The sequence below is a fragment of the Dipteris shenzhenensis genome, chromosome 2 (genome assembly GCF_047967505.1).
Source record: "Dipteris shenzhenensis isolate YYH24624 ecotype China chromosome 2, Dip_SZ_1.0, whole genome shotgun sequence".
NCBI lineage: Eukaryota > Viridiplantae > Streptophyta > Polypodiopsida > Gleicheniales > Dipteridaceae > Dipteris > Dipteris shenzhenensis.
In genome coordinates, this window is record NC_141597.1 from 27,844,814 (window position 1) to 27,862,225 (window position 17,412).

The 17,412-nt window shown below is 45.1% G+C and overlaps 1 protein-coding gene across 1 annotated transcript in view; it reads right to left on the minus strand.

The window, feature by feature from the left end:
• Positions 1-2,393: 2,393 nt before the first annotated feature.
• LOC147904571 (uncharacterized) overlaps positions 2,394-17,412 on the minus strand; it is a 61,829-nt gene continuing 46,810 nt past the window's right edge. The window contains exons 6-10 of the mRNA XM_087387333.1: positions 16,272-16,373; positions 15,514-16,150; positions 15,218-15,423; positions 3,352-3,515; positions 2,394-3,067 (exon numbers count right to left, since the gene is read on the minus strand). Coding sequence (XP_087243459.1) covers positions 2,932-3,067; positions 3,352-3,515; positions 15,218-15,423; positions 15,514-16,150; positions 16,272-16,373 — 1,245 coding nt within the window. The 3' untranslated portion in view covers positions 2,394-2,931. The remainder of the gene's footprint in view (positions 3,068-3,351; positions 3,516-15,217; positions 15,424-15,513; positions 16,151-16,271; positions 16,374-17,412) is intronic.

Sequence of the window (17,412 nt, forward strand, 5' to 3'; positions counted from 1 at the left end):
GTTTCTTGATTGTCAAATGCTTGTCTCAAACTGTTGACTCTACATTTTCCAATTTTATGATGTCTGGAGTGGGAGAGTCTAATACCATGGGAACTTCTATATTTCATAGTTTTTCACGACCTATTGAGGTGGACGAACCTACAAGGCATACTTGGTGTTCCTTCCCTCCTTATGTACGTATGATGCAAGCCAGAATAGGTATCCCCTCATCTGAAAGAATGATGGATTGCTCTTCTTACCCGCACAAGTTCTTATGCCGTATAATACATCCAACACATCATTTATTGCATGGGACAAATATGAGACTTATCCAACAGACGTCATCAAGAATACAAAGAGCATCTCTCACAATAATCAACACCCCTACTACGGACTCATTATCAAATAGCCACCAACAACACCCATACTATGACTTCATTGTTTAAACCAACAATTGTAGAAGATTTTATTTGCAAACCAATGCAACGGAGGAAAGAACTAAGCTATTTTAGTGGAAGGGTTAGACAAGGACTTCAAGCCTTGCACTCAATGAAGGCTTTACAAATTAATGTGACTCTCTCTCTCTCTCTCTCTCTCTCTCTCTCTCTCTCTCTCTATCTCAACCCCCCTTAACTGCTCTCTCAAGAGGCCAACAATGCAAGCCTAACTAAGTAGTGAATACACCGTGCTTACTAGGCTTTTTCAATCTCATTTTCAAGTAGTCTGGGCTCAAGTGGAGAGGCTTCAGATTTCCTCATTACCATGGATGATCCATAGTAAGTTGTCAAATCATGTTGGCTCCAATTATGGATCCCCCCCACTCCAACATGACACAGCATTCTAGGTGATCACATACCTTCACCAAGTCGAGGATTTAGGTTCCTCAACTTCAAGCCGACACACGTTACCATGGCTTGCCCTATTCTCATCTATGACATCAGCAGCTAAGGGCAATCAGAGGTGATCACATACCTTGAGTCAAGGATTTTGGTTCTTAAATCTCAAGTTGATGCCATTATCATGGCTTGCCCTATCCGCATCCATGACATTAGTCTTAAGACCGCTTGTAATCCACTCACTTATTGTGGGACTAACCAAGTATCCGATGGCTCTTATCCAGCTACACATAGATGGAACCTAGTTATCCCCTAGCAAGCTTCCTGGGAAGCTCAACTTCTACAAAGATTATAACACATGGATATGAAAGGAGAGCTTCATCGACCTACCAAGCTACACACGAATCCGCCTCTCCTACTCTCTAAGGATCTCGTTCGAGCAATTTTGTGTTTCCTCACGTCTAACTTTCATTGAATATGGACGATCTAACAATATACCGGGGCTGCAAATGTCCCCTATGTGATCTGCAAGAGATTGAGTCAAAGAGAAACCTATGCTCTGTGTGTATGAGATGCGAGGTCGACATCACTATCTTTTCAGAGATGGATTCAAACCTCTCCCCAACCTCTTGGTTCACTTGGATCAAAGACATTTGATCGTATGATACAGAGACCAATTGCTCACCGCAGTTAGATGAGATCAATTTGCTTAATCAAACTCCAACCAATGCGTGATCACTGAGTTTTTTCAATTGGATGGCACGAACCGATAGTCCTCAAGGAGATGGTATAGCCAAAAACCAAAGCAAGAGACATGATGGATCTGTCCCTGTATTGATGCACAGATTAGGCTTGGGGATCACCCCTCCATACAATCGACAAGTGTGACAATGGCACTTGTCCGACACAAATCTATGGCTAGGAGACCACTGCGGGCCACACAGCCTAGCCAACATCGACGCTCTATTGCAGGTCACGTGCTGCCCGCAGTGCCCGCAGAATTAACCACCCCCAAAGTCTCGCTTTGCCAAGACACTCTTCTCCATCCTTGGCCATCCGGTAGATTTAGTTCCTTAGACAGGATACAAAGGACCACCACAATGATACCACACTACAGTTCCCATCCTCTTCATGGGCTCAGATACTTTGTACTAATGTTTTATTGTTTGTGTTTGCCTTGGGTGCAGATGCCCGCTTTAAGCCATTCAGCTCATTGTATCTAGCAGACCCTTCATCTCTCTCCCTCACACACACACACATGCGCGCGCATTTTCCCTCCCTCATCTCTCCCCTTCTTCCTTCCACGCTGCATTCTTAACCCTGCTCCAAATTTTCTCCCTACTGACTCTCTACAAAAGGTGTATGTGGCAGTGGCAAGTTGCGAGGGGGAGAGGAATATGAAAGAGTTTGAATAGGCAGAGAAATGTGATTGTAAGACAGACAGGCGAGGGCTGCCTGGAAGGAAGAGCAACAGTGTCTACAGATGCACCCTTCAAAATGTGCCATCATGACCACAGCGCAACTTCTGACACTGAAAAATCGAACAGTTTTAACAAGCTAGATGGTAAAAGCTTAGAATTTCATATCAACTGCTCCCCAGAATGGCCACGTTTTGGGAGGGGAAATAGACGAGTTTACGTAGAATTTATCAAACTTGAAATGGTCTTCAGAAGAATGTTACACAAGGCTTTACAGGGTATATCAACATTTATTGAACTGTAAATGGAAGCGGAAGGTTAGAAGGAGCAACACAATCTCTGTAACTTGAATGAAGTGTCTCAACTCCCACGTGATCTTGTAAACAGGACATCCTTTATGAAAGCATAGCTATGACTTAAACTGCACAAACTTATTTACATAAGCATGGACCTTGGTAGTTCAGAAATAATTCAATCGCTGGATATATGCACCACAAAAGACCTTTCTTTCTTTCCTGCAGCAAAATATCAATTTGAGGGAGCATGAATACTTCATGCCACACACTTCGATTCTGAGATGGCAACACTAGGAACAGTTCTCTCCAAAACACTTCTTTCCCGCAACAAAATATGAATTTGAGGGAACATGAATACTCTCATGTCCCATTCGATTTCACTTTGATACTGAGACAGTGGCACTAGGAAGAGTTCTCCGCAAGCTGAGATCTTCTCACTCCCCAAAATTGCCTTGGATGCATCTTCTTCTTGACAGATTTAAAAAGCCAACCCATGTGAGACTCACAAACACTGCAATTTGCAATGGTCCAAGAATAACTGCAAGACCAGTCAAAGAGTTTACAGTCACAAACCACAGACGAACTTTGACTGATGACTAATTCCTTATTCAATCAACTTTATAATACACCATTTTATATGTTGCAGCAAAAGTGCTCTTTCTCATATGCAATCCAGAGAACAAACAAGCTTAACAGGATTCACCCAAAAAAAATATTGCATGACAATTGACTACGTCTGAGAGCATACTCCTGTTGAGGAAAAGGATATTACATTAAAACTTTTTACTAGATTATTTCCCTCTTTTTTAAATGTGTACGTACCCAGGAAACCAGCTGTGTTGCGTGTCTGGCCGGCCTTGTAGAATAAGCCCCCGGGCCCTACAAAGGGTCAAGGTTTCATGCACATAGCCAAAGTCATTCACGTATGCACCCATGGGTCCATCGGAAGACATCACGAGCATATCACTCCGCCTTGCTATGACAGTCTGCCATGGTTATGAATTTGGTCAAATGATGTAAGAATAAATAAAAAGTATAATATTTGCAAGGACCAGAGCTAAAACCTTCTCAAAGGAAGCACTGACGCAAGCCAGTCACACCTTTCAAGAACATGATGAGGCATACATTTACTGCAAAATATTATACCACAGCCATAGGTGTATCTGATACCACACCAAAATAAATCCATATTACCGATGGAACAAACCCCCTAACTTTTCTGTGGTTCCAAGTCCTTAAAATAGATGTTCACAGTACAAAATTCATAGGGAGAGCCAAAACTTATTTGAGTAGCCAAAGATATTGAATTCCATTATTGCCTATCTCCTTACCAACTAGTTACTTTTTTAAATTATACTCAATTAAGCTACAAATATGGACTTAATGCAACTATTTCAGAGAGTAAGTTTTGAATTCAAAATATATAAACATCTGAGCACACAAGCTGCCTAAATATTTATTGAGGCTGTTATAATTAATTCTTTATTAATTGGTAGCGATTCAATCAGAAACAGTCGAGGGGAATGGAACCATAAATCAGAATGGCACACAAAAAAGAGAATCAGGGAGCCCTTAAAAAGGAATGGGAATCTCAGAATGCCACATCACAGAAGAATTGCAAGCATTAACTTCTTAGTGACTCGCCACCCCAAGAGTCCAGGAAGCTTGCACACAGCCCGGAACAGTCACTAGTAACCACACTTGGCCACACAGTTCCCCATAGCTGTCACCAGTGCCCAATTAGCCATCCATCTGCTCAATGCAGAGAAAGAAAGCATACATACGCTTTCTCAATTGTCCAGGACGGCCATGACCAATAGTCTCTCACCCTATGGGTCGCACATATCCTAATACAATAACTTAATTCCCAAAAGAGATCTAGCATCACAATACAGTGAACACGGCAGTCACACCTGTACCATCACTCTCGGGGTTCCAAGGATACTTCCGAATTGAAGTAGGGTGGACATCTGATTCGGACCGCCCATTCCAAGCATGGTTTCCCGACCCCTTCCTACTCAGCAACGAGGCTGTACCAAAGATGTGATGTCTGCCTAGCAACCACTGCCTGCAAGTGACCCATCTCCTAACATATTCCCCCACAGAACATGTGACCAGCCAAAGCCAGCAAATAAGATACACAATGAATTCAAACCCACTCGCATTCAGTGCTCTTCCCTCACTCGGAGGCATCAGTATCACAACACATTAGCCCAACGGGGCTCTGCTATCACACCCATGTGGCCATAAGCATCCATACTCAATGCAAACACCTGCATATAACATGGAAGCCATTATTTACAGCCCAAGCAAGACCTCCCCAATCGATCAGAAGCACAAAAAATATCTAAAGACATACATTGTGATCACCCTGCCAAGCAAGTCTCTTGAAAAACACAGCCCACTGCTAATGCATTGGCCAGCATGACCCCCATGTTAGATATCAATGCTCCACTCTCCTGTAACTACGCGGGAATCAGCTAACTCTACTTGTAAGCCCCCCATATGAGGAGAAGGCTTATCCGGTAGGTCCTGGTTTGGACACCAGATGGGGGCCATATGTGGCCTGATGGCTGGACGGAGTTGGCACATTGCCAACTAGGCTACATGCAAGTGCGAGAAGGCATCCCATGACTGACCGCACTGAGGGTAGACAGAGCATTTCCCGGGGCAGCCCACTCTCGGGTTGCGGGGCCCATTTGGAGTCCCAGGTGATCCCGAATGGCTGTGGGCCGAACGAAACCGTAGGTTAGTTGCTCTATTTTATGCCACGATTCTATCGTGTGGTCGGTGGCCTATTTCGGAACCGACCCCCAGTCGACCATTTTGGGCGCACTGGGTCGTCACCCAATTGGGTCCAACCGACTATCAAACAGAGGTGGAGAGATCACATCAACTGAATTCGAAAGTTACTGCAAAAGTCACGGGATCAAGAGGCAGAAAGCCCCGCCACATACATCACAGCAAAATGGAATAGCAGAGCGCAAGATGCGCGTCATCTGCGAAATGGACCGGAGTATGATGAAAGGGAAAGATTTACCAAAGACTTTCTGGGCTGAAGCATATAACACGGCATTACATTCTCAATCGTAGCTTCACGAAGACTATGAACGGGATGACTCCACTGCAGGGCTTTTCTGGTAACAAAACTTCAGCTGCATATTTCAGAGTTTTTGGATGTGACTGTTTTGTGCATGTCCCTGATGCTAACAGGACCAAATGGAAACCGAAGAGCCAGAAGTGTATTTTCTTGGGCTACAGTGAAGAGATGAAAGGTTACCGTCTCTATAACCCTGTTACCAAGAAGGTAATAGTAAGTCGCGATGTGGTCTTCTCAAAACAACCACATCAATTGGAGGAGGATGCTTCCTTCCTAGACAACCAAGATCAGGATATCCATCCAGTACCACCACCAACAGCAGACCGAACTCCCCCAACGGTGCTTGGGAGAATTCAAGATAAAGAAGATGAAGAAGAGCCTGCAGAACCACAACGAGAACGGCCATTTCCGAAGTGGATAAAGCAACTTTTAGACCGCAGAGAACCTCCAACCATTGAGGAAGAACCATCCGAACACCGCCGGTCTAAGAGATTAGAGGCGCAAAGAAGCACGCAGAAACACTTGGTCAACTACGCTTTGATGACAGAGGTGATCCGTGCTGATGAACCCAAGTGTCTTGAAGAGGCACATGGTGATGATAGATGGATGGAGGCTATGCAGTCGGAGTATGGCTCCATAATGAAGAACAACACTTGGGACCTTGTGGATCGTCCACCAAAACGCAAGGTAATCGGCACCAAGTGGGTGTACAAGACCAAGTACAAGTCCGACGGCACGTTGGATAAGTACAAGGCTCGGCTCGTGGCAAAAGGATTCGCACAAGTACATGGTTTTGATTATCAAGATACTTTTGCTCCCATAGCTCGACTAACCACAATACGCAATGTTTTGACTTTAGCAACCCAAGAAAGTTGGCATGTGTTTCATATGGATGTAAAATCCACCTTTCTGAATGGAGATCTCAAGGAGGACGTATATGTGGAACAACCACTAGGTTTTGTGATCCCCGATTCAAAAGGTAAACTCTGTAAACTGAAGAAGACACTTTACGGGCTGAAACAAGTCCCACGAGCGTGGTACCAGCGAATTGATGCCTACTTTCTGCAAAACGAGTTCAGGAGGAGCCCATCTGATGCAAATTTGTATATCTTCAGAGAAGAAGGCAGATGTATGATTGTGGTCCTTTATGTGGACGACCTTGCCATAACAAGGAACCATGAAGAGAAGATCTCGCAGACAAAGCATTTGCTAGGAAGAGAGTTTGAAATGACAGATCTCGGACTGATGCATTTCTGTTTGGGGATTAAAGTTTGACAAGAGCCGAAACAGCTGAAGTATGCTATAGAGATACTAAAGACATTTGGCATGGCTGAGTGCAAGACATCTGGTACCCCTATGGAGGTTGACGTGAAGCTCTCAAACGAGGATTCTTCACCACTGGTGGACGAAGCGAAGTACAGAAGGCCTATGGACAGTTTGATTTACTTGTGCAACACGCGACCGGACATCAGCTTTGCGACTGGTGTACTAAGCAGGTTTTTCAATAAGCCCCGGGAGAACCATTGAAGGGTAGGGATGCGGGTGCTGAAATACATCAAAGGCACACTTGATTATGACATCACCTATACCAAGGATAGCATCTTGATCGGATCCTGTGACTCGGATTGGACAGGAGACGTGGACAGCAGGAGATCAGTGACAGGTTACTGTTTCTCACTTGGATCTGGAGCTGTGTCATGGGTCAGCAAGAAGCAACCCACAGTTGCTCTTTCTTCTACCGAGGCTGAGTACAAATCAGCATGCTTTGCTTCTTGCGAGGCAGTGTGATTGAGAAGGATTTTGGGGAACGTGGGTACAGTGCAAAACAAGCCTACGCAGTTATCATGTGACAATCAGAGTTGCATGGCGATTGCAAAGAACCCTGTGTTTCACGCTCGCACAAAACACATTGAGATTCAATATCACTTTATACGCGAGCTCATCATGGATGGAGAGGTCGACTTGGTGTACTGTTCGACTACAAAGAATGCTGCGGACATCTTCACGAAGGCTCTTGGAAGAGACTTGCTGGAGAGGCATCTTCATTGACTTGGCATTGGGCCGGCAACTCCAAGATCATGTGGATGGTAATCCATCCTGGCACAATCATCATCCGAAAGCTTCAAAATCACAGAAGTCTTGGATGTTCCCATGGTGGTCGTTCTACACCCCATTGTGCCTTGCTGCCCACTCGTCTCCACATGGGAAGCATTCATGGCTATGCCATATACCCCATTTGATAGCTTCAATGAACTGTCTTGGCATTGCATCTTTAATCATGCTATCCTTACCAAATAGGAAGGACTGGAATTCACCATCATAGCTGCTGTATTTGGGTTCAAACAGCTCCAAAATTGCATCTGATCCTTCAGCATGCCATGGGCTCACATATAAGACAGCATAGGGCTGTAATACTTCGATGCTGGAATACATATCCATCAAATGTCTTCCCGAGAAACTGTATGTGCTGAAACATGGTACGTCTAGCCAGCCACAAAATCTGAAAGAGGAAAGTCAGGCCTACTAGGAGTCATGTAAGCACGGTCCCACCATGTATCCTTGTCACTTACCTCAGGCCAAAAAGAGGAGGCTGTCCATGTCAATGCTGTAACAAGAAGACAGCATAAACATGCACATGTCCCAAAAGCAATCAGCCATGTGCGTCCCAAAATACATTTTCTGACCCATAGTCTAGAAAATGCTTTCCATATTGATTGCATCTGAGCACCATTGAACAAGTCATCTCTGCCATAATCCTCAAATACCATTAACCAAGATCCAATCAAGCACTCTAATGAGTACCCCTTCTTTCTAGAAGGTGAGGCATGAACTTGCATATGTTGATGTTCAAGATGTGCTGCAACTAAATCTGTAACAAAATTATCATTCACTGGCTGCATGCTTCTGGCCCTATTCCCAAACAACACCAACAGGTTGCATGTAACATGAACATTAAAATTATACTGACAAGGCCTAGCCATACATTCTCGTGTAATCATTCTGTTCCAAGTGGCTCCTTCAAGCTCAGTTAGTTCTCTTGCAAAGCTGCCTCTGCTTAAGATCTCCATACAAGGGACAATTCCCAAGATTGATATCATTGTAGGGTTTTTAATCAGCTGATAAATGAGGTTCCATAAATCCTCATTGTGAATGGACTGAAATAGTGGCATGTACATAAGGTTGTGTAATGCATTGCTCCTTAAAGATGACTGCATCAAAAATTTCAGTTCCATAGCCAAAATGCTCAAATCTGACAGTAAAGTGGACCCATTTCCATCCAAGCCTGAAAATCTATCTGTCAAGCGACCAATCATTTCAATAACATGATTCCCATCTGAGATGGCATTTTGCAGGTGGCCATGAGTGGACTAGCAAGCAAATGGGTTGTCTTCCTATGATACCAACATCTGGAATAACTGCATGCAATATAAAGCATCATGATGCCCCAAAAATAAATATGCCAACATTGGCCCAAAACCCACAGCATCACGCTGCATTAGGGCTGCAATCATAGCAGCTGAAATCTTGGGGGTTCACTTGCTGACTCATCTCTGCCACTTGCTGGACAAAGAATGTCTTCATGTATTTCTGAATTTCCAGCTCATTGGCTACTGATATATGCATGCCAATGTCCGTCAATCTGAAAATGATTTTCCAGATATCACCCACATAGGTTTGTTCAGCCACCCTCCCATGATGCATTGAAGACAAATTATCTAGGTAGGCCCATGTAAGCATACTACAGGTTCGACAAGTGTCCCACTCATCCCGCAACCCAATGTGTGTGTTGGGAATATAGCATCCATCCCCATAAATTTGTCCAGGCTGCATTTCCTGTGCACTAGACTCCTTGTAGCCTCATGTCCGCTTGAGATTGAGGCCAACTTCTCCCATAGGCATTGTGCTGAAACATATATGAGAAATAAATGCTAGAGGGATGGGCTTTCCCAAAAGCATCTTGCATATTTGCATTACCACCTGCATGGTCTTCTATTCTTTCTTCCTTCGTAGAGACCAGACAATGCTGCATACTTCCTTCGTAGAGACCAGACAATGCTGCATACTCACCTCCTCAAAGTTTGCATGCATAAAAGTAGCAATTGTAAGCACATCTACATCCTTACCTTGCTGGTCAACATATCCATCTTGATTTTACTCACCCTCATTTGATTCCTCGACAATCTTTTCACTGATCAGCCTTCATTGACATTGTTATTTTGGCTTATTCCATCACCCTGCATACATGCATTTCTTCCATTAGTATGCTGAGCTGTAAGAGCACCATCTAGGGCATTATATTGTTCCTGCAAACTGCAATAACAGTCCATGTCTTGCTGTCCACTGATAAAGCAGCCATTCTCTTGCTGTCCACTTTTGTTCCCATCATGTGGGCAGTTGGTTGTATTTGAGCAGCTATCCCCACAGAATCTTTTCGTATTTACTGTTGTAATTGCCTGGAGACAACCAGATTTTTGTCCTGCATATTGATGCATCTTCAATGGCTTTAAAGCGTGATTTGACTGCATGCTAGGGAGAGGGATAGCATGGCTGGGCTGCGCTGGCTGCATTACCAATATTGGCATGACTGCATTCTTCTCAGATATTTGCTGCCCACTTTTATAGGCTTGCATAGCCTTTGGCATAACTCCCCTCAGCATCATAGCTCCAACTTGGTGGCTGGTTAAAGTAGGAGCATCATCCTTGCTAACAAAAGACCTCCTAGCCTCTTCCCTGGATTCCCTAAAAATGGGGTCATCGTCTGTCCTCAGATTCCTGGAATAGGTATCCTTCCCATCCCCATCGTTTCAGTCCATAGGAGAAAGCATGGGCTCTTGCATTGCAGTGTGCACAACCTCTCCGATCTTCTCGCAAACTTGTTGGCCAATTTGCTGGCCCATCTGCTTCATTGCCTCAGCTTGGGTCATGCACTGAAGCATCGCCGAAAAAGCATCCATGAATTTAGCCCTTGAGCCATCAAACGTGTGCATTGCCAAGCTCTTGGGTGCTCCCAAAATGCCAGCATCTGGTACTCGCTGTCCATATTCCTTCCTGCCAATTGAGCTGCTATTTTCATTAGAACACTTATCCCCACAAAATCCTTCAGTAGTCGCAGCTGGAATCCACAGGCATCATCAATGGCTCTGAAACATGGTGCTGCGTGCCAGGGAGTGGCATAACATGGCTGGACTGCCTTACAAGCATTGGCAGAAATGCATTTTCCTTAGTAGTTTGGCAGCTATTTTCATAGGCTTTTTGAGTGTGTGTCATAACTGCTCTAGGCTTTATAGTTTCAACAATAGTTGGCAGGTCGATGGCATTCATATCTCCACTTTTAGCGTAGAATAACCTCTGTGTCCGTTCAAACACCCGAATATGTAAGGTACAACAACCATCATATATATCCCGACCTTGCAAGGTGTTACATGCTTGCAATGCACTAGCATGTGAGACAAAGTGTATCTCAGCATGGAGACCAATTGAAATCTGACGTATGGCGATCTTCTCAATAAGCCCAAACAGAGAAAATACCTAATGCAACACATCCAATGTAATGGGGTACAACAGACTGTGGATGGTAATCAAAAGCATTATTGGACTGCGAATCTTCCTTATGTTGAAGCTTCCCTAAGCTTTTTGCGTGCTGGTCAAAGTTCTGCATAAGCTTTCTGAAACTAGAGGCACGCTGCCCCATGATCCCTCCAAAGGCATGTGGCTGTCTCATGGTGTGTAACCAAGCTTTGTTGCTGTCCCACTATGCCAAATGCATGCACGTGTGCTCAATTCCTGCCCATCTCAAAGCGCTGAAGAGGCTTGGAAGAAGGTGGGTGAAGAAGTTGCCATGCACTAGGCTAGCTCCCTACCGGACAGTTCAATCTAACAGAGGTGGCTGCCCCCACAAGCGAGTACAAATGCAAGGCAAGGATCTACTGTAATGAGCACCAGATACAATGTGTGAAACACTGAAAATGTTAATGGAGAAGCTCAAGAGGAAGGTTGATGAAGAGGCTTCAAAACAGAGTCCAAAAGAGCCCAAACGGGGCTGTAAAAGGCCCTAAGAAGGGGCTGTGAAGAGCTGTCCTTGCCTCTCTTTTGTTTTTTCTTTTTTTGGGGAGGGGGAGGGGGGAGGGGGTCCTTTAATCACCTAGGACAGTTAGGACTCCTAACCTAAAGACTGCTAAGACACTTAGGACCACTAAGACATTTTTGGTTAGTATAACTTAACCCTAGTAAAACTTAGCTCAACCCGGGTTTCCTTAACCACCAACCTAACCCTTTAACTAAACCCCAATTACCTAGCCGGCCCAACTAACTAAACCTAACCTAGCTAAACCTAATTGACCTAACCCAACCAACCTAACCCTGGCTAACTTAACCTAGGAAAAATACAAACTAGGTTTTCTTTGCAGGTGGGAAGGTCGGTGGCGGCGCGGCGAAGGCGACGTGAGGATGGCGGAGAACGCGATGAGCACGAGGCATGGCGTGGCTTGAGTGGACGGTGGTGCTGCGACGGTGGCGTGGTGTGGGCAGGGTCGCACAAGCGACGGACAGCACGGCTCAGCAGATGGTGACGAGTAAGGTCTCGCGGTGATCACAGAACAAGAGCGGGATGAGCACAGCGCGGGTGATTGCCCTCCATCACCCGGGCTTCTTCTCCCTCGTCAAAGGTCGTTCCGTTCAAGCTCAGCACAGGAAGCCATGAGCATGGTTCTGACACTTGAATTGGATGGAGAGGCAATCAACGATGGAAAGGGGCAACTGTTGGAAAGGTCACCTCCCCATCTGTAAGCCCCCATATGAGGAGAGCATGGGGGAGGTAGACCAGGGGATATTGGGGCTGCCAAATGGGCAGCACACAGGAAGGGCAGAGGCTGCCACATGGGCAGCACACAGTCTGCCATGTGGGCAGCTGTCAAAGCAGGAATCCATGGGCCTGCAAAAGAGGCGCACAGGTGGCGGCATAGGCAGGCTGAAGGCACCTGTGTGGCGGGCTGTCTAGCAGAAGAGATGGCGCAGAAGGGCAGGGCAGACCAGCAGATTAGGTTGGCCACATGGAGGCCAGGTGGAGCAGCAAATGGGGCTGCTAGTGGGCAGTGGCATGCCTTATATAGGGCTGGGCCCTTGCCTTAGTTGGAGGGCCAAAGGCCCTAGAAGTTTGGGCCAAAGGGCCCCGGTTTTAGAGCTCTTAAAGGGCTGGACCAGCAGCAGACTGGTCAGCCAGTACGAAGCTGACTGGTCGGTTTTTATGACAGGCCCCTGGGCCTATAAAAGGAGGGCCTCCAGCCCTCATAGATTATCACTTGGAGCAGCAGGAGCACCAGATCAGCCACCTGTGGACCTTTATCCAGAAGGAGACAAGTGGGCTGTAGAGCTGCAGACCTAGCTCAGAGTGCTGCCCACCTAGGCTGGTGCAAAGACAGCAAGGTGGAAGGGATCTAGACGGAAAGTCTACTTACGCTCAAGGTGGAGCACGCAGGCTCGAGTCTAGAGATAGCCAGCAGATAGGAGAAGTACCTTGTGGTAAGATCAGAGGACCACACCATTGGTGGGACTCTGGATCTATCTCTTTTGTATTGTGTCCATAGTTTTGGACGAAAATATATTATTTTGGTGGTTTCTCTATCTGGCTCGTTCATTGTCTATTGATGAGTCTGCACATCTATTTTATGCACATGAGTTAAGAATTTTGTGATTCCACATCCCACACCACACTGTGTGAGCTCCTGGGCATTACTATAAGTCTTCCACTGTGCATACCCTCTGTTGGGTAATTTCTAATAGCAACGGGATTCGAGATGCTGATTCGCTGACTTTTTGTTTTGCAAAGGAGTTGTGCGCTGCTCACAGCGGATTCTGGATCACCACTCAAGCTCGTACGGTGGTCCTCGGTGGTCCATTCTCCAACAACTTCGTCTGCTGCCTGGGTGAACACAAAATAAGACAGCACTGAAAGCGCTTTCCCTCATTACTTGGGAGCAGAGAAAGGCATCTTTGTTACGTGTGAACCAACTCGCGAATTTCCTTCGCCAGCAGGCTCCCTTCATGAAACCGAATGGCAATTCTCAATCCAAATATAAATCTGTAATTCCATCAAATCTGCCACCTGGAATTCGGTCGAATCCATGACCTAAAGCAAAGAGGGATTTGTACAAACACGTGCCAAGTCGAAACCTCTACAACTCGCTTCAAAACACTTCATCTAGGAGGACATCCATCCAGCGGATGAGCTCAAAATCTCACAAAACACAAGCCCTCATGCAAACGAGGATTTGCGCTCATTTTCTAGTGAAAGAGTTGCTCTGATACCAACTGAAACAAGCACCCAAGGCAAGGGTTAGGTAGGCCCAAGGCTGGGTGTAATCCAGATACTACTCTCAGGTACTACTCTCACACCAAGATCTGCAAAACAACCAATGATTAGGAACATCATATATGCTATGACCTTGGAATCATAACAGTAGGTGGAGGGGAAGAGCGGGAGCAATTGGAAGAATGTGTCGAGGGAGCGATCGGAAGAACAGGCGATGGAGAAGTTCGGGGTTTTTTTTTGGGGGGGAAGGCGGGTTGCGTGTGTGTGTGTTGGGGGTGTTGGGGGGGGGGGGGGTACTCAATATAGGTCCAAACCTGTGCTGGAACCTAACCTGTGTCCTGTGGCACGATCTCAGGGGGGAGCAATATAAAGTATTCAATATAAAAGTTTCTAAGGCATTTAATTCAATTAGCACTTATTTTGCAATAATAGCAAAGGGGAAAAGAAACACGAGAGCACATAATGTGCTCGACAGCACTGCCTTCATTATTCGATTTCATATGAAGCGCTGGAGTATCTCGATAGATAAGGAGGATGCTCATGAGTTGAGCAAAAATGGGAGTGGCAAGGACATGGCATAAAATAATTAGAGAGAACTTTTGAAAAAAACTTTAAGGAGAGCACTGCCTGCAAGGCAGTGCTAAAAATTCAAGCATATGATTTAGAAAAAGGACGGCAAGGCCTCTCCACACCATATTATGTATACAGAACTTACAGATTTAGGATATAATCACCTAGGTTTATTATAATGTGTTCCAGGGAGTTTATGTCATCATTCACACTTCTCTTCATAAAAACGTGTCTACAAAGACTTATATCTAGCTTTCCCTCAACGATAATATACAATGCAAAGAAAAGCACCCAAGAATATTGGTTTTGAACAAAGTAAAGGTGTCAGCACAGACACAATACGAAAATGCAGAGCTGCCAATACGTTACTGTGAATATTTCTGACATCATGAGATCTGATAATATTGGGGAAGGAACTTCCCATAAAATGTCATTCAGAATGAGAGTGTGTATCTCCAAAAACATGATTAGACCTTGTATGAAGGCTTCTTCCCTTAATGCAGCAGCACACTCACGAGAGAGGTCAAGCCTCCTAGGAAAAACCATTTGATCTTCCAAAATAAATCCAGTTTGACGTCTTTGAAAATCAATTCATTTAAAGGTGTTCTTCACATTTTCTAGATCAAAGAGACCACCCAGGAAAACCAGATAGATGAAAGAACCTAAAAGGATTGTAAGATACACTAAATGGTTGTAGACAGAGAATATACCATGCAGTTCTTACACCTTATACGGTCCATAGATTCTAATAACTGAATCTCCTTCCTAAGTCGAGGAACCACCCCATCTATCTCTAGCAACTCCTGCCGGGTGGCATCTTGCACAGGTATCTTGCTAGCAATATGATATGACAGAATCTCAGGTTTTTTCACCATGTCATAAATGCTTGGAAGTTCAACCATCTGCCTCCACATATCTGCAAGGTGTTTAAACAATCCATTACTTTATAGAAGGAATAGAACAGATGTCAATGCATGCTGCTTCGACAACAGAAACGATACTTCACCTGCAGCTCGACGAGCAAGGTTATAGGCATCATACATCCTGTATACCCAATGGGGCCAAGCTGTACGCTGAACCCGAAACAACCACTTTGAGTCATCTGAGGCCCATGCCTTGCAAGCACCTCCCCATCCACCTTCGGCCTTGGCTCTCTGAAGAACAGATGCTCTCTGAAGAACAGATGCCCTCCCCCCCGTAGAAACTGGGCTCACTGCATGATCACTCACAACAGCTCCCACTTCACTTGCATCTGATCGCCTTCTAAGTCTCCGCTGTTGCCTTGCTTGCTCGATTGTGTTTCTCCTGTCTCTTCTACGACTCCACCACAATCTGTGTATAATTTCCTCTTCGCTACCACTCCCATCATCCACTGTGTCTGACAAATTAAAAACGTCCAGCATATCTCGTGCATGTGGTTGTAGAAGTCTCCCTGTGAAATCAGCCTCCTCGTCTTCTGAAACCTCATCTTCGGGTTCCTCTATGTCACTTTCAGAATGAGCCTCATGAGTATCAGAAGACTTTGAAACTGCTCTGGGAACCTTGCCACTTTGAAAGTTTGGAGCAGAAGCCAACACCCCAAATGCATCTCTCGGAATATGCAAAGGCATATCCTCTGGAATAATCTGTACTTGAGCACATGGCTGAAAATACAAAGGACTTGAAAATTATGACTGAGATCTTGATTTAAAAGATGCCCCAAAGGCCAACAAGGAATTTGCATAGGAAGAAGACACATAAAAGCTAAGAACCACATCTTCTTACAGCACCATCAGCGTTTCTCCAGGTGTGCCGAATGCGAAACCTCTGCCGACCTCGAGTGACCACATTGATTGAACCATCTTCCAAGTGTCGTAGCTGCCTGATCTGTTCAAAAGATATATATCAAGGGGGAAATTTCCACATAGGACAGAAGTGCTGCATTGTTTTCAAGATTCTTTAAATCTTTATCTCGATCCTATTGTGAACAACCAATGGGTTCAAGAAAACCTATCAAAGATTTTTCTTTCACACTTTCTGGAGGTATCTCAGACTTACTGCCACCACCTAAGGTGCATCCATTAGGTTGTAGTTTGTGCCCTTTGGCATAATTCTTGGGTCGAGGGTTGTGGCACACGTGTTGTTATTTAAATTTTATTTAGTGTTTTTGTTTTTGATTTTGTTTTTTGGGGAAAGAAACTGGGGAAGGGGGGGAAAGGGGAAGGGAAGGCGGGGGGGCCACTAAAAGTCCGGTCTGCCCCACCATGTTTAGTTGAGGCCCAGATTAGCATGTACACTTTCTTGTTGGTGGTCAGCTCCCTGAATAGGTGGCTTCTAGTGAGCTAGAACGAAGTTGTGAAATCCTGGGAAGAGATTGGACAAGCTTTCCAGCAAAAAAATAGAAATACAAACCCACAACTTTTAGTGCTTTTGGCTATAATTTTATGGTTTGAGAACAATGCTTCGAGCCTGTAAAAGATTATTATTCTGCTCATGAGGTTTCATCTAAAGATATTAACATGTTCAAATAATATTTTTTCGTCTGGGGGAGGGAGGGCATCTATCTAAGGGGTTCCTGCATAGAGATTTCAGGGAACTCAAGCATCTCCTGTGGTGATAGCCAACTGCAAATCATCCCTCGGGAATCCTAAGTCCCCGCAAAACATACACCACCTGCGACCCCCTTTCTCTCTTCACTCACCAGGTTGTAGGGTCTTCTACAGCCAGAGTGAATTGGGTTTGGGGGGGAAGGGGGGGCATAACAAAGCCCTCACTGAGAGTCTGGTCTCCCCTGCCATGCTTAGTTGAGGCCCAGATTATGAATGGACACTTGCATCCAATTTCTTGTTGGTGGTCAGGTCCCCGAATAGGTGGTTTCTAGTGAGCTAGAACGAAGTTGTGAAATCCTGGGAAGAGATTGGACAAG